The 19,699-nt window shown below is 43.6% G+C and overlaps 1 protein-coding gene across 2 annotated transcripts in view; it reads right to left on the bottom strand.

Annotated features, from left to right (window-relative positions):
* ptprr (protein tyrosine phosphatase receptor type R) overlaps window positions 1-18,516 on the bottom strand; it is a 58,497-nt gene extending 39,981 nt beyond the window's left edge. For both annotated transcript variants that reach the window (XM_049566374.1, XM_049566375.1), the window contains exons 1-2: window positions 18,091-18,516; window positions 6,798-7,138 (exon numbers count right to left, since the gene is read on the bottom strand). In XM_049566374.1, the coding sequence (XP_049422331.1) occupies window positions 6,798-7,138; window positions 18,091-18,172 (423 nt within the window). In that variant the 5' untranslated portion in view covers window positions 18,173-18,516. The remainder of the gene's footprint in view (window positions 1-6,797; window positions 7,139-18,090) is intronic.
* Between the last annotated feature and the right edge of the window lie 1,183 nt (window positions 18,517-19,699).

The raw sequence follows: 19,699 nt of genomic DNA, 5'->3' as shown, positions 1-19,699 counted from the left end.
TCTTCCTCTAACTGTACGTTCACACCAACAGCAACCAGAGCTTCCAAAACGGCAGAAGTCATTCATTTTCAATGAGAGCCCGGCCACTTGGGCGACCTGGTCGTCAGCCGTGCGTCTTGGACACCAAAGCAACCAGAGCAGCTCCGGAGCGGAGTAAAAACTCGTTTAACTTCATGGTAATGAGCTCTGACGCGGTTCGGGGGCAACCAATCAGAATGCCGATGTGCTTCGATGAAGCGGGTCCCAGAGAACGAGCCATGTAACTTTGGTTCCTACAGCACACTTGTTCCGACAATGGATATTGAGAAGTTCATCACTTGCGTTGGCGCCCACTCAGTCCTTTATAATGTGTCGCTGTTCGGTTACAGAGACCAAAATAAAAAGAACGAGGCTTGGGACGGCGTCGCAGAGGTAGCTGGTTGGTCTGGTGAGTGTTAAAGTGTGTAATGTTCGTAATAGAGGAGAGAACTACAGGCTAATGTTGTGACGTAGCATGCAAGTCTTCCTTGCTTGGTTTGAATAGGATGACATAACTTTGGACTGGACGACAGCAAGCAGCAACTACGCTGCTTTGAAGCCAGTAGTCTCTTTGCGGCTCCTTTAAATTGACAAGCACGATCGAAAGTTCAATGATTGACGTGATGAGCGACTAGAGCGACCAAAGCTGCCACAGATATTTTTGACAGTCGTGCTTCTTGGGCGTCCGCGAGAGACTTTGCCTCTTTGGGAACGTCTGGTGTGAACGTACAGTAAGCGTTTTCAGTGTAGTGAGGTGACGGCATCACAGATCAAGCTCTCCAGTCAGACCCTCAACACACCGCAGGGCTCCTTGAAGAACACACCAGAGATACATAAAGATAGAAAACAACTGTCCACCTCACTCAGTGTTGAAGTCCATGGTTTAGGCAGGAAGTCCAAACATGCATCCAAGGCACTCTGACTGTAAAGATTCTTTATTAAAACATGGAAAAACCAACGTGTTTCAACTAGACCAGAGACGCACTTTACTCCACCACAGAGAGCCAGACGGTGGATAGCGACCTCGGTGATTTATGATGACACTCTGCGGACCGAGATCTTTTCCTCTTTTGCCTCTGCCTCAAAACCTGTGATTAGCCACTGTACAACAGACAGCGTCTTCATTTAGCTTGTTTTCAAGTTACCAGTATTTAGTTAGTTTATTGCTCTTTAAACGTCAGCTGTTATATGGCTGTTTAAAACATATGTCCGGTAGCTGTTCTATATGGCTGGAATTCTGGAATATTAATGGCCAAATTGTCCGTCAAAAATTGAGATGGTTCGGGCATCTGATCAGACGCCTCCTCAGCACCTCCTGTTGGAGGTTTTCTAGGCACATCCAACAGGTAGGAGGCCCCGGGGCAGACCCAGAACACACTGGAAGGATTATATATCTCATCTGCCTTCAGAGCACCTTGGGATCCCCCAGGAGGAGCTGGATATTATTACTAAGGAAAGGAACGTCTGGATCCCCTTTCTCAACCTGCTGCAAAGAGTCCTTGTTAGTCTCAAGAGATGCTGTGTCTTAGGAATGTCAAGGCGCCACATATTTTGACTGTTGATGTGCATGTGTTATGGGAACTATAAAGATAGCAGAGCTGGAGGACTTCTAGCCACTCACTGACTGACTGTTCATGAAATAGTTGTTTTGCCACCACAACCCGACCCCCGAATAGACGGATAGAAATATGAGGCTGATCACATGGTCTTTTCGAGACCAAGGTGGCAAAGGCCTGTGGCGGGGGGGCATCTTGACAGCTGTACTTTTTGATATCCCCCCCCCCCCCCCATTAAATATGAAAGGAGGCCCCCACATGCTTGAGCTCTACACTGCTGACTTGTATAATCAGAACAGACATGTCCTGTGATTTTCAGCCTCCTATGATTACAGTGGTGGAAAAAAGTTTTCGGACACCCCATGCATTTGTGAAATATTGCATTAAGAATCACTCTTAGGTCTTCAAGTGCAATTTCTTTTAGTACAGTCACAGCCAAAATACTAAATAAATCCTAAAAAAAAGCCATTAAAAACTTAAAATTGATTGGTTCTATAAAAATACATAAAAAATTTTGAGTATTGGCTCATTTTGGTACCAGTGATGAAGGTCGTTCTTTTTATTAAAAGACACAATTTTTGTTGCCAAGCTTCGTGTCTACATAAAGCCAGCACATTTGAAAGTTCTTCAGACACAAAAATGGCTAAAACAAGGAACCTAACGCAGGAAACACGCCTGAAGATAAAGATTCTCAGCCAGGAAGGGTACAGCTGCCGCCAGATAGCCAGGAAGTGCAGATGCAGTCCTTCAGCAGTTGGATACACTCTGCAGAAATACAGACGAACCAACAGCTTGGAAGACAAAGCGAGATCTGGGCGTCCAAGGGTTTCTTCAGCAAGAAAAATGACCGCATCCTGATCCGCATGTGCAGGCAAAACCGCCGAATGACATCACAGGAGCTTCAGCAGCAGTGGTCAAACCAAACTGGTGCCCAGTGTTCCACCCGCACTGTACGTGGCTGACTTTTAGATCACGGCTTAAGGTCCTACAAGGCTATCAAGAAGCCCCTGATCAATGAGAGACAGAGGTTAGCCCGGCGTCGTTGGGCCCAGGCACACAAGAACTGGACAGCCAGGAACTGGAAGAAGATTTTGTGGTCAGATGAGTCCAGTTTCCAGCTTTATCTTCCTCCTACTAATGTGAGGGTACGGAGAAGGCCAGGCGACATTATCTCCAGCATGTACAGTACCTACTGTCAAGCATGGTGGAGGCAGTATCATGGTTTGGGGATGCATGAGTGCTGCTGGTGTTGGTCATCTCACTGTCTGTGATGGCACATTGAACTCTACCAAGTATTGTACCATTCTCCAAACCCACATGTGGCCAGCTCAATCCCCGGACATGAGCCCCATTGAAAATCTGTGGTGGATTATCAAAAGGTCTGTTTCAAAGCATAAACCAAAGAATTTAGAAGAATTAAAAGCAGTAATTCAAGAAGAATGGGACAAGATTACCCCTCAACAGTGTGAAAGGCTCGTGGGGAAGATGCCAGCCAGGATTAGAGCTCTACTATGTGCCAATGGCAGGACTACTAAATATTAATTTGATGATGTGATGGTTTATTTATTTTTTGTTCAGTTTTGAACACATTCTCTGTTATTTGTTGACTTTGATACCGACAATGTTGAGAACTGACATATTGAAACTGTCAAGAATTTAGTTTTGTTAGTTTTTCTTGTAAACAATAAACAAAACAATATAATTTGTATTTGTTTGTATCTGTCTAATGCAGCCACACCTTTTGAAACACAAAAAAGAGTTTTTACACAAATATTTCATGATAATATTTGAGATTGTGTAAAATTTTAAGGGTGTCCGAAAACTTTTTTCCACCACTGTATATTTACCCTTTACAGCAGGCACATCCTGACAGCTGAGAATATTACTGTCAGGTATTGTCCCCCCTCTATTAAATATGAAAGGAGGCTGAAAATCACAGGACATGTCTGTTCTGATGATACAAGTCAGCGGCCCTGAAATGTGTGTTTCTCTAATGTAATTAGGTTCGTTTTGTCTACTCAAAATAGATTCAGTGTAGAAAGTTTCTGTTTTCCAGACAATGAGTTTTTAAGGAGATCTAGTTTACCTTGACATGTTTCGACTGTCACTTCAGTCTTCTTCAGAAGCGTCACCTGACGTGTGTCATGACGTGTCTTTATCAGCTGGTAGTAACCTAGAGGCCAGCCTGGCAAATCGGATTGCCAGGCTGGTCACGCCCCCCCACCACCCATTGGAAATGTTGGATCAAGGAGGCCATAGAGATCAGGAGGCGGGCCAGGGACACCATCAACCGGGGTGAGGGGGCTTTCATGCTGTCGTACACCTGGGACTCTCTCCTCCAAAGAACACCGGGCGGCTGGTCACGCCTACGGCATACTACCAGCTGATAAAGACACGTCATGACGCACGTCAGATGACGCTTCTGAAGAAGACTGAAGTGACAGTCGAAACATGTCAAGACAAACTACATCTCCTTAAAAACTCATTGTCTCGAAAAAAGAAACTTTCTACACTTAATGTGTGTTTCTCTTCTATAATACACATTCTACATCTCAGAGGCGACGTCTTTCCACATATCGGCTTCCTTCGCCTTTCAAACAGGGCAGAGCTCCGTGGGAAACAGTAGGGGAGACACAGCCCGAGGAGGAACCAGGATCTGACACAACACCGGAGGGAGAAGCAGGTCCGTGGAGCTGTGCGCCGGACGAAAGAATCAGCACTGAATGCGCGCGGCTATGGCGTTGCTTTGGGTTGTGAGCACACGTGACGCGCATCTACATTGAAAGTAATGGATTTGTGCTCGCAAAAGACGCTACATCTGGATGCCCCCCATGCGGCCAAAATCACCCAGGCGACCCACCATTATCTTAGATAGGCAGGAAAGACCCTGTGATCATTTCTGGATATTAACCAAAAACAAGACTAACAGTCTGCAGTAGTGTTGAGAGGATAAATTAATCAATCAAGAAAATAGCTGCCAGAATTCTTGATAATAATAATTTTAAAAAGTCCCAGAGTATAATATGAAAATATGGGTAAAACTCAGCACTGAAATTGATTTAAGGAAAACGTAGTCAACACCGAAATGGAATTATGAGTCTCTTATTTTTTATTTTCTTTTTCGTCCTTTTTTCAGCTGTGACCTGTCGAGTGTTGCACTGTGGGACAAAATGTCCATCGACAAACGATTCAAAGCTGCTGTCATGGTAATGTCTGCATGCTGCCATTTTGTTGTGGACCATTTTTCTGTGTATCATTTTCAGTGTGAACACAGTACAGACGGTAAACACAGCTGTGGCTGAAACACACACACACACACACACACACACACACACACAGTGTTCAGTATCTGGGACACAGTTTGTTTCTGGTCTTTTCCTCTCTGACAGTGAGAATCTTTGGTCATCTCATGATTCAATTTTTGATTTAAAATGATTCTTTGACTAAATTAAAGGAAACCAGCGCCCTGTGCGCCACACCCTCGACTCCTGTCCTCAATAGTTAACCATTAATCAGTCTGTCCCACAAATGCTCGATCAGACTGGAATCTGGGAGATTTTGAGGCCAGGTCGACGCCTTGAGCTCTTTGTCACGTTCCTCAGGACGTTCCTGAGCAGTTTTTGCGATGTGGCATGATGCACTGTCCTGCTGGGAGCACTGCTGCCATCAGGTGAGATGGGTTTTTGGTCTGCGACAGTGTTTGGATGGATGAAGTGTGTCTACTAAATGTCTGGTGTCGTGACGCGCCTGGATGAGGTACAAATTATTCATACTCCACAACATTACATTATTACAAAGATCAATTTTTGCCATTTGTGAACTGATTCAGAATCATAGAAGGATCCAGAACACCTGTCTGTCTCTCTGTCTCTCTCCATCTGTCTCACTTTGTCCCCGTCTCACCGTCTGTCTCTCTCATTATCAGCCAGCACATACCTGTCTGTGTCTCCGTCTCAATGTCACCCTGAAGGTCGCTGCTGTTTATCTAAGAGTTATGCAACCGCCCATTGTGTAGGTAAGTGGGTCTCTCACACGCACACACTCATGATTAGTGTTTCCATGGCAACAGAGAGTGCTGCATCTCTCCTCCGGCACCATGGCTACAGACGAGTCTGCAGCTCCTCATCCGTCATCCGCTCACTGTCTGTTTGCTCCGACCTCTGACCTCCTCACTGTCAGCCGCCTGTGACCTCACCGAGGGAGAGGGTGAACCTTCTTTTATCAAACGCTCGCAGCAGCTTCCAGCGACGTCTCATCTGCAGCCGTCAGCCGCTCGTTGTCAAACTGAGGCTCTCAGGTTTAAAGTAGCACAGTAAACATCTGCAGCTGCTGATGGTGTTTAACTGCATCAGAGACATGTGTACACCTTCAGTTCACCCTCACTGACATCAGACTGTCTCCTTGATAATGACAACAATGGAGTCCATCACACGCCAGCATATCGATGACACAAACTGAACTGATCATACACAGAGGAAGTGGTCAGAGTACAGTAGTCAGGATGTGCAGAGGGCTGATGGTTTGCCTGTTTCTTAAGCAACGTATAACTGCGGTTTGGTGGCTTAACACCAATTCATTTGCATATTTTGGAATAGCAAAGGCATGACACGCCCTTCTCTCCCTATGACTGGGTAGTACTCAGTGCCTTTGTTGGATTGGTTGGGGTAAGATTTGCAAATTCAGAGAGCAAATGTAATAAAATTTGTGCTTTTCTTGAGTGCTCCTGAAGAGAAATATAACAGTGGTGGATCCTGATGTGTGAGCAGGTGCTCTGACGTGCACCGGTGTATGTCGTCTTTAAGTACCTTTCAAAGACTGGTGAGGTATTTACATATTTATGCAGCAGCAAAGTAAATCTTGTATTTCTACAACCCTCCCTAATCCTTTTAAACACATCACACAGTGTGTCTGCCTGCCACAGATTTGTCACAACACTGCACGTCCAATACACGTTTAAATGAAGGGATCATTCAGTGGAAACAGACTTTATGCAGACCTGCAACCTTCCAAATCTGACCTCACAAAGACCAAAACTAATAATACATTCAGGCGTTCCACAAGTCCATATTAAATCACCAGAACACATGAAGTGTGTCCACAAAATCTGAGCAAGAAAAGACATCTCCTGACTTCCTGATTGGAGATGGAATACAAACACATTTTGCAACCATGGAAAAAAAAAACCCTCCCACCTCTCACCCAATCAGGGAGCAGATTACTCACCACGGTAACCAGATGGCGTGCGGACACCACAGCGTGCTCCGGCTGCACCTCGTGATGTGGTCGTGCCAGAAGGTCGAGGGTTCGCTGGCCGCCAGGCTGATGACGAAACCGAGACTCCAGCAGGGCGGCGGGCATCACTTTGGCTAACCTGGCAGGGTGCTGATGGTGGAGGTGGTGATGATGATGGTGGTGGTGGTGGTGGAGGTGGTGGGGGTGGGTCTCTGGAAGGCTGTCCACATCAGGCTGCGAGTTCAGGTCGTGCTGGCGGTGAAGGGGTGGAGGGAGATGACTGGAGCGACGAGAAGGGAAAAGACGAAGCTCATGATCACCGGAGGACGATTCTGAGGGGAGATAAAGATGGAGGACAAAGGTTTGGAAACTTGCAACTAGACAATCGATTGTTCGCATATGCCTCATTTTCACTGCATGGTTGAGCTCAATTCACTTTTGGTACCAAAAATTCTCAGCTAATCGCCATGGCAACACCACGTAAAACTGCTGTGACTTCATTTTGGACACAACACTCACTGGATACTTTTACGCAACCAAACAGAAGAACGTCTGCACTTCGTTACATAATTTTGTGGCTGCCATTTTCTAACATTTGGGTCAAAAATTGCAGTCACTATATACGGTAGCTTGGCTATTTCAAAATGGCGGGTTTGCAAAGGATGTCCCATGTTGCACCTGTAACGATTCTCTCTGACCACTGAGTGGTTGCCAGTGTTTTAACTCCACCTTCTGGTATCGGCTCAGCTCGATTGGAACCTCAATTATGGTGACGGCAGAAAAAAGCACCAGGTGCTATCCACAACTTTCACCAGTGGAAAACCAAAAAAGAGCGAGTCGATTGAGTAGAGCCGTTATGCCTTCTAAAACGGCATGTGTACATCTTACAAAGATAAAAGGTGGCATAACTATAAATAACTCAAAGAGACTTTTGAAACAGAAGGTTGCTAAATTCAGGAAGAATTAGACAGACGCAACTTCTCATTTTTATGCAACTGTCAGATTTGCTAACTGAAATATAAACTGTCACTGGCAAAATGTATCAACTGTACCTAGCTAGCTAATTAGTGTTTGCTCCAAATGTTGGTTGAAACAAGTTCTCCTGCCCATTTATGTTCATGACTGAAAAAACAGTGAAAGCTTTAAAATTTGGGTCTTAAAATTAAATTCATCCCAACTCTGAGATGCCAAGACTGAGGCCGAAGCTAACAGGTCCTCTGCAAAAAATTAACATCATCGTTCACCTCGTAGGAGATTATTAGTCCAAGTGAGAGGACAGTTAAAGCTCGTCATTTACAGCATTATAATAGACTAATGTTGTGTCCATGCATCGCGTTACTTGTGCAAGTTTCAGCACTAGAATATTTTGTGTTGACTCGCTTCATATGTGCATGAAAAGGCTAAATCGATGAATGAACTTCCGCCAGTGAGTCCTCGGCGCCATAGCTCCCCGGAGGATCTCAATGCTGGTTGGCTATCAAGGAGCGAATTGGTCGCTGCAGTTCAGATTTTTCAGCTCTCACAAATAAGCGTATGACGCAAAACCGTGCTACTCGCTTTATTTGGTCACTCACATCGCGTCCATCACGCCACCTGATGTGAATTCACGTCTAATCGCATCTTAACATTGACTTCACATGTAATTAACTTGCGCTAATTGTTTTATTTGCACCTGGTGTGAACACAACATACGGAAAAACTTGTACAAGCAACACAAATGTTAGATTTGTGCTTCATTGTTCACATTTTGAAGATGATTTAAGCATCATAAGTCAAGTATTAAAGTAAGCTCGAATGTGCTTAGCTTTACTTACAGTACATACTTGTTTGCATTTCCAAAAGAAAGACCTGCAGGATGAGAACTAACTGAGGTGTTTGGCAAAGTAAAGCTCTTTCAGGATATGGGATGACATGCCATCATTCAGACGGCTCAAAATTACGACAGCCCATAGTCCAAAAAATGTCCAATTGTACAAAAAGCCCGGTATCCTGAAAAACAACCGTACATTGCTCTGAAGGGTTGTTCCTCCAAAAATAGACTACAAACAGAAGCATATGTCGTAACACACGGCATGTGTTTTGTCTGTTGAGCCATATTTTCTCCATAATCGAAAATATTTCCACACTGCTGATTTATTCCTAAGTAAGTAACTTTATCGCCATCACAGAATTTCAAAATAAAGGCGTGACCTAAAGATGACATATAGGCTGATGTTTTCACTTTGCATTGATGATATTGGATTGCTGATCATCATCTATCCTGGTGGACAGACACACCATTGCAACTGGTTTCTACAAATTAAACTTAGGTGCATTACCAGTCGGCCCCTTGTGCTCTACGTCATCACGGGGGATCTCATTAGAGCTACGGGCCCAGCCAGGCGACGACAGGGACCTGTCACGGATCGGTCAGGACTCTACCATGGACCAAACGGAAATTTGAAGTGGCTGCATCTGTATCGATCCAGATCAATGGATCTTTAGACCCATAGTCCTGACCAGGTTAGGTCTGCAGCAAACGTTATCATGGAGATCTAGCCCAATCGCAAGAGAGAGCCATCTTTGTAGGACAGAAACCTCAGGCTTTAGACTCAACGTACCTCGCCAAGCCACTAATGCTGCTTCATGGTACAGAACTCTGAATGCTAACATTAGCCTGAACACTGAAAGCATCCAGGACCAGCTCCCACACAGTGACTGTCGGTCCTGAGCAGGTTTTCTCTACAATATCCTGTAAACCTACAAAGTATTGCGCTTGGATAATGACATGCTAACTCTCAGCTAACTAAAAAACACCATTTGGTCCATTCCTTAAACATCTGCATGTGTTTTTTGTTTTTCAAAGGCACTAAAAAAAGACACCACCACACACTTTATATCTGAGGACTGGCTGGGGATTTATCTAACGGTCATTTATTGACTTTAAAGACTTGAGGAAGAGGAGGAAGATCTGCAGACAAGAGCGGTTTGACTCTTAATTATGGCACAGATCTACCTCAGGATATAAACAATCACCTCCCTCTTCCTCTTCCTCTTCCTCTTCCTCCTCTAATCTTTTAAAAATCTATTCCTCCAACGCAGCACATTGAGCAGCACTCGCAGAGAGACGGCAGAATAAGAGATGAGAGCAGGAGATCCCATCTGTCTCTCTCTGCGCTGTCACAGCATCTTTGGTCAGGATGGAGGCTTTCATCAGGCTGCAGGCAGGCTCAGAGGAAACCCCTGCACACCGACTGAACTCACCCAGCCGTGATGAATATGAACACTGCATAATTCATCCCCAGTCTTTATTTATCCTCCGAGATAAAAAAATATCTACTGAGTGAAGCCCTTTTTAACTCCGGTAACATCCGGCCTCTCGTTCACAGCTACAGACGTTCATACTGAAGATGGATCTGTCTATTTAAAGACAACGCAGACAGGAACCTCAGCTGGACCTGAGCCCTGCGCGCCTGATCTCCACTGTTTGCTGACCGCAAAGATTAAATGGACAAAAAGCCAATCTCCCCCTGTCAGCCATCAATAACAACATCTTTATCTTTGTGATTTAGCAAAAACTAAAGTCAGACTTTTCCTTGAATAGTCAGTTTCTCTGTCTGATGGCTGCACTCCATTTAGTTAATTTAACATGTACAGTGTTAGCCAAGAGGCTCATCTGGACAGATGCTGCATTGACTAAGTGTCAGAAATGGGCCAATATTTTATTCAGACAATGCTTCTGTCGGCATTTTTATCAGATCAGGCGCCACTGGAGGAAGAAGACTCAAAAGTACAACATTTACCTCTGAGATGTAGTTGAGAGGTATAAAGTTGTATAAAATGGAAATATTCGAAGTACAATTACTTTTTTTTCTTTGAGGTTTTCATGTCACTCAGTAGCATCCCAGTAGTATTCCTAATATATTCAAATTGAAACATTTGTTTTAGCATCAAAATGTTATTTTCCTAAGCCCTTCTACGGCGTTTTCCCATGTGACCCAACGTAGGTGATGCCATATAAACCCTCTAGGCCACCGTAATGTGCGGCCCACTCTCATCGAAAAAAACAACCACATAGGTCGACCATGCAAGCAGCTTATTACGACCAGTGTTGTGCTAATTACTGAAAAATAGTAACTAGTTACCGTTACTAGTTACTTAATTAAAAAGAAGGATCATGTTTTGGGAAACTCAGCCCTGCAGCCCAAAACATTTCCTAACTGTATTGGCTCGTAGCTACATCGCCTAAGAGACAGCGGAGGGAGTTTAACCAAGGAACTGTCAGACTACAAATTGACAAAACAATTGAACGGTATAGGAAACATGCAACATGTCTTCTACAGTGGAGTCACTCGCTGTCAGGCAGCTAAATGTTTTACAACTACGGTAGTTGGATACAAATATGGAAAATGAGCTAAAGAGAACATTTGAAGAGCTACATGATGATGTCGAGTCTGTCGCCCACCGCAGACATTGTCTGTCCACAACAAAAGCTTCCTCAGGATAACAGCGGATATCACATCACTGGATATAGCGTTACTGGGACTAAAAATCTACAGAAGCGCTACGGCTTGATGTAACGTTACAGCACTGTGGTGAGGCCAGCAGGTCAACAGTGACTTCAGAGAAAGTGAGAGACGTGTTTCATTAAGATGCTCTGGTAAGAATTGTTCATATACCTCTATCTGACTTGACTATCTTTTTTTGTTTAGGGCTAAAATGTTTTAGTGAAAGGAACTTCAGTTTGTGAAGGAATACTGCATGCTGCGCGCCGTTTTAAAACCTGGCAAAAAATAACGGAGTAACGCAGCGTTTGGTGACGGTAACTGAGCTACTGAATTTAAAAACTAACGGCGTTACTAATAACGCGTTACTGCCCAACACTGATTACGACCCATGCTTGTGTTTAATATAAGGCAGTGCCCTCAAGTGGCCGTAGTAATTATAACAGGAGCAAAGGATGCGGTGACGTGACATAGCTTAAAAAGCGTCATAATCCACGTAATGTTGTACAAATATTGCAGAAGCCCCGACAGCGGCAATCACCAACAGGCAGGACATGGACGACGTCCGGCCCACCAAAGCTTTAGAATAATAACTAACACAGAAAATATGAGAAGGGAAAAAATGCATAACAGTATTTCGGATATCTAGCATTTTTTTTATGATATATTGAAGCAACCCAAAGCAACTGGGATTGAAAAAAAAACATTGTGTTTGTTTTACCAACCCCAAATATGTATGTTTGATTGGCAGGTACTAAAGAACACAGGACTTTCACCCAGCAGACAAGTGTTCATGTGTTCGCAACATATGTCATGCTACGTTAGTGACAAAAATATTTATTTAATGCAAAAGCATGATGTTTTTCCTGGATCAAACCTCATAGTTCTGTTGCTTTAACCTAACCAGATAGGTCTGGAGCAGAACTGCAACTGTTTCCTGACATTAAGGACGTGTTTAATACTGTGACCGTTAGAACTACGGCTGCCCCCGACTAAGAATTTTCCTAGTTGACCAACAGTCGTCATCAGGGTCCATCAGTGGCCTGTTAATGACGCTGTGGGCTAATGGGCATGTAGCTACTTCCATGTTTCACATGATACGTCATGTTTGTAGTCGACCAATGAAGATGAGTTTACATATCACCTTGGGTTCGTCCTTCACCTTCTCAAAATGATCCCACACTTTGGATTTCCTGCCCGACATGTTATTAACTAGCCTGTGGAATAACCGCAGGTACCAGCCCTGGAAATTAACCTGACTCCTGTCTGACTGCTGAGCGTGGACACTTCCTGTGTCTGTCCTTTCAAAGTAAAGTCACACATGCTCCAGTCATATAGGTTTGGATTTATGTTGACAAGGCACAGAAACCAAAAGTTACACAATTACACAAACAAACTAACCGATATCAGCAGTGCAACACCAACAGCTCCTGTGTTCTGCAAGGTAAAATTACTGGTTTTGTCAAAGGAGTCTGGTGGCTTTGAAGATTGTGATGTAACAGCCTCGGAAAGGGCGGTCTGACTGCAAGGTAAACGAGCGACTATATTACACTGAATATGGATAAATACCTCAAACAACCCAACTTCAAAAAAAATCCAAACTAACCATTTCAGTTATTATTATTTTAGCACTCTGACCTACATCACAACCCTTGAAGAACATTACCTGAATAAATCTACTTAGTTACATTTCACCACTGTAAGCAGCACAGTGAGGCAGAACAGGCATCTCTTTCTTGTTTCTCTCAATAAATGTCTTCTCCCACCGTGGCAGGGAAAGAAATTTGTTTCTCAGAGCTGACACTGGAGGTTTTTCTTCCAGCTTCAGTTTGACCTGCACACAGTCTGAGCTGTCAGACCGCTCGTCCGGGCGTCTGTTAGACTCGGCTGTCTGTTCTGCCAGAAAATACACTGAAAGAAAAATATCTGACAGCGTCCTCTGACTTCTGTCTCCCAGACTGTCTGCCTGCCAAGAACACGACGATTTCTCTTGGCTGCATCTGCGTCAAAAAATCTGTTGTGTGACTCAACAGATGCAGACAGAAATCACAAACTGTGACCCTGTGTTTGTTTACAGGTAGAATGTGAGATATAAAGACGTCTGACTGTTTTATGGGAACTTCCTGTTTCTGAAAAGAGTTAAGAAGCTGCATCAGTGCAGACTGAGTCATAATAAATCACAGTATGCACTGTATTCTGAGTTATAAACAACCTGAAGCAGCAGTTTCAGGAGGTTTCACTGACTGAATCAGTCCTTTGAGACGTCTCAGGAGCTGACACAGCTTCTCTCTCCACGGCCTCTTTTCTCCCTAACGACAGCGTCCTGGTTGCTATGCATGATGCCGAGCTGAGCCGCGCTCTGATTGGTCAGAGTCGGCCCTTGCCTCACCTCAGTGGGAGCGTCAGCCAATCAGAGGTCGAGTTAGAGAGGGCTGACCCGGTAAGTCTGTGGGGAGACACACTCCACAACACACACACTGGAAGATGACTGCATCTGATGTTGAGCATCTCTAATAAACCATGTGTCTGACTCACAGTCTCTGTGTTTGAAAACTGTCATAAAATACTCAAAACTTCACTTTGTGTCTTTAATGAAATTATCATTTATTCATTATGACAGAAATTAGCTTCTGTTTTCCTTAAAATAAACAACTGTCTGCTGCTGTGTGTTTAAATCAGTCATTTCTAAAACCAAAGCAGAACAACGTGTCTACATATTTAGGATAACTGATTGATAAACATCTCAATACTAATTATTAGGCTACTCAAACACAGAATAATATGAACATATTTCTAATATATACATTAAAAACAAGGACATATTTGTAGGGATGCACTGATCCAATCTGAAGCGTTGAAATCCACGTTATAAACTGATCTTGGTCGATGTCATTATAGAATTTAATGCTTACTCTCTCAATCTTTGGCCTCATGTTAATCATATAAAAACAACTCCCGTCAGTTTGACACAGCATCATATACAGAGTTTAAACCTGGGAAAAAGAGCGGACTGTTGTCAGACAGACTGGACCTTTGCTGCTCTCACAAAAACTGCGATAAAGTAGATGTGTAGGGATGTTGGTTTACAAGTTACACATGTCAGCCTATAGGTTCATTATGCTACTTTTCAGTTTACTGCACTATTCTCCACCTGGGTCAGGTGTGCGCTAGCTGTTGGCACCAATCATTCGTCAATTACTGCTAGTAACGCTGTTCCGACCCCACAGTGTTGCTATAAAAACTTCGTGCCCAACCACACTTTATGTGCCGGAATGTTGGTGGTAAAATTAACCGAAACAAACATCCCTAATTTTGAGCCTTGAGTTGTGTCATTGACAAACAGGAATGGAGGAACGAGTCCTCAACGCTTTGAGAAATTCCTTCAAAATGTTTGATGCATTATTGTGTCTTTGTTCGGTGTTGTATGACTGTTATTAGTGTTTCATTAGCCCTTTTTAAACAGGAGTTGTGCCAATTTGCAGGAAAGTCCAATCAGTCTTTTTTCAGCATTGGCAGTATAAAAACAAAATCAGGGAGTGCAGCAAAATGCCGCCTACCTACTTTTGTTTATACAGAATGTGCCTTTTTCGGGGCAATGGGGGGCGTGAGCAAGTAACAAAACGTGTAGCTCAGCGTGTGACGTAAACAGTGACGTGGGAGGGAAGCCGCGGCTGGTCAGTCCTTCGGTGATTCTCTCGTAAGTCGGCCCGTCCTTCACCGTCCCCGTCATCTGATGGTTAATGGCCTCTTCGTTTGCGAGGACAAGGAGGGCGCACAATTCCTTGTCTCCCCAGTTGCTCATCTTTACAGTGTCTGTCAGGTTTGTGTTTCCCTCTTGCTACTAGCTGCTCGCTAATTCCTGCTATCAGCTGTTTCCTGTTTATCCACCGCCAGTGGCTTGCACGTGCGGCATTATCAACAGCTCCTCCCACAAGTCATCAACAGCTCCTCCCACAAGTCATCAACAGCTCCTCCCGTTGCAGAAGGCCGCCTCGGTCTGTTTAAACTAAAAGGGTTCCACCAATATGTCTACCCTACGAGCCGGAAAATTGGGCACCTCACATCAACTCGCCAATCCGGCTCTGTTTGTCTAAACGCTCGCAGCTTGCCGGCAAAACGGCCCAACATTCACTGAAAATCGCTGTGCTGCGAAAGCCAATCAGCGTTGAGATTCTCTCATGACGCCAGTGACGTCTTGACGCCCTGACGTCCAGTTGCTGATGCCAAGATGGAGGAGAAACTCATCGTTGCGGTGTGCGGCTACCTGGAGCTGTATGATTCAACGTGTCTACTCTACAGAGACCGCAACAAAAAGGAGCAGGCTTGGGTGAAAGTCGCCGAGGAGACTGAAGGAGAGTGCTGTAAATATGTGTCTTTTATTAGTTTGTGTTGTTATCTAGTGAAAATGGGCGGGCTCGCTACTCGCGCAATAACGCAAATTAACAAAATGGTCCAGCGTCCAAACTCGCGCGTTACTCGCGAGTAATTCGCTTCACTTGCGCTCTGTGTGATCGCACAGTAGAAGGGGCTCAAGAGTGCTACACAAAAAATAAACCGATGGAGAAAATGTTCCAAGAACTGACAGAACTCTGGATGAATCACAGACTGAAGTGTGAGCGTAACATCACCTGTGGAATTTGGGGTTTACTGCTCGCCACAATAGGAAGCAAGAAAATGTGATTCAAGTTTTGGCGTCACCACTAATGAGTGCAGCACCCTGGTTCCCTCGTCAAAAAGCCTGTGAGAGTTTTCCATTAGATTTTGGATTATTGCAGAATATAAGCTCTGAGGCAAACAAACATTTCTCATACTTAGACGTTCTGTTCAGCGAGATAATCATCCCAAATAAAAACCCCTCTTGTGATTTCTGAAGCGTAAATGCAATCAGCAGCAATAAAAAGCTAACGTTAGGCTATAAATGAACGACTCCACAGTCACATGACTTAATGTCGCCAACACAACGAGTTTCAAAGCCGTGTCTGGTGTGATGACGTTCTGTGGTCTCATTGAGCTACTTGCTAGCAACTGTCTTTTCCAAGACACACAGAAGTAGGGCTGCACCAGAAGAATTATGTCAGTCGAATCAGATTCAGCTGTTCAACAGGTACATTTGACTGTTCAGGGTTTTTCCGTATCAAGGACACATGATATTGAATTTTTTGCTGCAATCCACGCCGATATAAAACAACTTACTTCGCCGATATCGGTATCCATTCATTTTAAAGCCACTACCGTCTGATACGGCTGACGTGCGAATATTATCATGCACCAAGTACAAACATTTAAAGTTTGAACGGGGCTCAGCGGGACGTTCACTGTGACAGCTGCATTCACATAATATGGTAAACAAGCTAACGGTGCTAACAACAGATATCAAACAAAACCCAATGTCTGTGTGGTGTTAAGTATCTGTGAGCTGTAAATTCACCACTTCCACGCAGAAGTAAGAAGATAATGTTATCTCAGAACCTTAAGATGGAAAGTTTCTCTCTAACTGTGCCGCTGCATCTCGTCTGCAGCTGGCTGAACCAAAGGGTAGAGTGAAAGTCAAGAGCGCTCATTCTGCAGCAAAATCTGGGGACTAAAACGTCCCCACAAGTTCACTGCACAGCACAATGCCCGGCAAAATGAGGCAATCTCTGTTGACCGAGGAGTCTGTGACTAACGATTCCAATCTCCAGCTTTCAAGAGGCAGCCCTACATGGAAGCTTCAGAATTCACAAGTGGGATATTTACTGACATATTTGACGTTATAGAACAAGACATAAAAGTCTCTTCAGCTTGTGTTAAACAGACTTTATTTCAGGCATCTAACCGAAGACCCATTTAAAAAGCCCACTGCTTCAAGCAGAGGGAGCTGAAGCGCGAAAATGCTAACCCATTCCCAGGTACATCACTGCATATCACTGGATCAGTATCAAATAAATAAAACACAAATTGATACTCAAATTTATTGATTCTGCATTTTGAAGAGTAGATAGTGACGGGGCAGCATCTAATGGTAATTACAGGACCTGCATCAGGGAGCCAATTAGGCTCTCGGCTCTGTGAGATCTCAGTCTTGTGGTTTGCGCTGACCTGAATTCAGTTTTTGATGTTCACACAGGAAACCCGTCATTAAACAGACGTGTGTTTGCATTTTGCGCTACGAGATCAAATAATCCCCACAGATATTGAGGAAGGAGTGAATGTGAAAGTCCTGGGGTTATGGTTAGATTAAAATACTGGCCTTAAAACCTCAGAGGTTCAGATCTACTGTTCTTCTCTGACATTTCAAGCTGAATCCGTTTGTGGGTTTTAGACTGTTTGACCTCTGAGGACAGAATCTGGCACCTCTCCACATACTGTATGCTCACTGTATATAACAATAATGTTCATAAAGATTAAGGTTCCCTTGAGAGGGCTCTTATTCCCCTTAACTACCACATGACTACACCATAATGTGATTATAATCCTATCAAATTCTTGTCAAGGTTTGAGCTTCTGTTTTCCTGATTTAATGTACAACATCCTGCATTAATCTGCAGATACAGTCCTGCAGCACTCATTATTTAAGGGTTAACCTGGTAACAGACCTGTCATTTCTATGGACACATTCCAATGGCAGGTTAAAGAGGTCATTTTGCTTCTTTTACCTGTGCACGCAAATATTTAAGGATCTGTTAGAAGCATTTTGGTTCACTTCAACACGGTGACTGACAGAAAGGAGCACGCAATTAACAAAGAACAGGCTAATGCACCGATGTGAGCTCTAGCATTTGTGCTTGGAGGCAACACAGCTACAGACAACAGACGCTTACCTGTGACCAGCAGCTGTGTCCACAGCAGACACAAGAAAAGGAACACGGAGAGGAGTCCTCCTGTCCCTCGTCTGCGGCTCATCCTTCCTCCTTTTCTGCAGCTCACACTGAAATAAATCGGCTCCTGCAGCTTCTCTCACTGCTGCAATTACGCATCAAGGAAAAGTGTGTGTTTCCGTGCATCTATCTGCGGGTCCGCAGCGTGCAGCATGAGGGAGGAGACGCTGTCAGAGCTCCAGAGATCCGCTCCACAACACCGGCCCCCTGCGACGATGCTTCCCCGCCCTGCGGTGTCCTACAGCGGCCTGGCTACAGCAGGAGCAGCCGCTGTGCAGCTGCGGCAGCACCGGGAGAGGCAGAGGTTTCCATCTGGCTCAGGGGACGACAGAGAGGGGTGTGTGTGCAGAGATGGAGCTCAGGTGGAGGCTGGAGATGATGAAGAGAGAGAGGGAGGAAGGGGAGGAGAAAAGGCGTGGTGGAGAGGAGAGGAGGAAGAGGAGTAATTCATAAAAAACCTTCCTCTTTAATGGCTTTTGAAATGAATGTTGCCTTTACTGCACCTATATGAGAATTTATAAGACGTGGAAGATTGTACAAATTAATGGAGTCTAAATTAACTAACTTTTACTTTATGACAATTTATATGTATTTATTATATTGCCTATTTTTATTATTTACAATGCATGCACTGTCATTTATTTTCTTATTTTGTTATTATTGTATTTCAGATATTATATTGTATTTTATTTATTTTTGTTTGTCTTTCTGAATTTATTTTTTCTGCTTAGACGTTGGGATTTTAATAGTGTTCAATCTGCCTTGTTTGTAATTGTGTCAAGGGAAATAAAAATCGTAAAACTTTAAGTAAATTTATATAGGCTACACATTAATTTAAATTAGACTTTTGGTGATTTATTTTAGTGACAACAATTATGGTGGTTGAATGCTCAGTTCCTTGTTATTTTTTCATTTTTATTTAATATAATTATTAGTTTATTTTTCATGTCTTGTAGTCATGTTAGCAACACTGCAACGTATTTTATTCTGTCTTCAATATTTTAATCCAGAGGTTAAATACATCTAGAGCTACTGATTGATTGCCATAAAATTATATTGACCCCCTAAAATATTTACCAAGCTTGCACCACCACCACCAGGCCACAATACTTCAAACTAGCTAACATTTTTTTTCCTGGTTAGCCTCTGTGTGGTTATGCTAACTTAGCTACCATGCTAAAGCTAATTAGCATGCTAAAGCTGCGTTTCTGCTAACGTCATGTCACTTTGCAGGCGAATTGCAGCCCAGTGGGATAAAATATTTGCCTCGTCCTCATGTGTAAAATATTAGCAACTATGTATTGTCAATAAATTTGGAAATTATAATATTAATGATTGTATAAATGATGAGCCTCCGCTAGCTACACTTGGCAGTTAGCATGCTAGCTTGTGTTCCACTTAGCATGCTAACGTGTTAGCAAAGTGGAAAATCATTCACACCATCAATTAAGTTGGTTTTAGTTATGAGTCGAAGATAAAAGGGACACCAACTGTTAGCACCAAACGTTTCTTTGACATAAAACTGTACTTTACTTTAAATTTCCATTTTCTG

Source organism: Epinephelus fuscoguttatus, linkage group LG22, assembly GCF_011397635.1.
Source record: "Epinephelus fuscoguttatus linkage group LG22, E.fuscoguttatus.final_Chr_v1".
NCBI lineage: Eukaryota > Metazoa > Chordata > Actinopteri > Perciformes > Serranidae > Epinephelus > Epinephelus fuscoguttatus.
The sequence above is the reverse complement of the archived record's forward strand: the minus strand, read 5'-3'. Positions and strand labels throughout refer to the sequence as shown.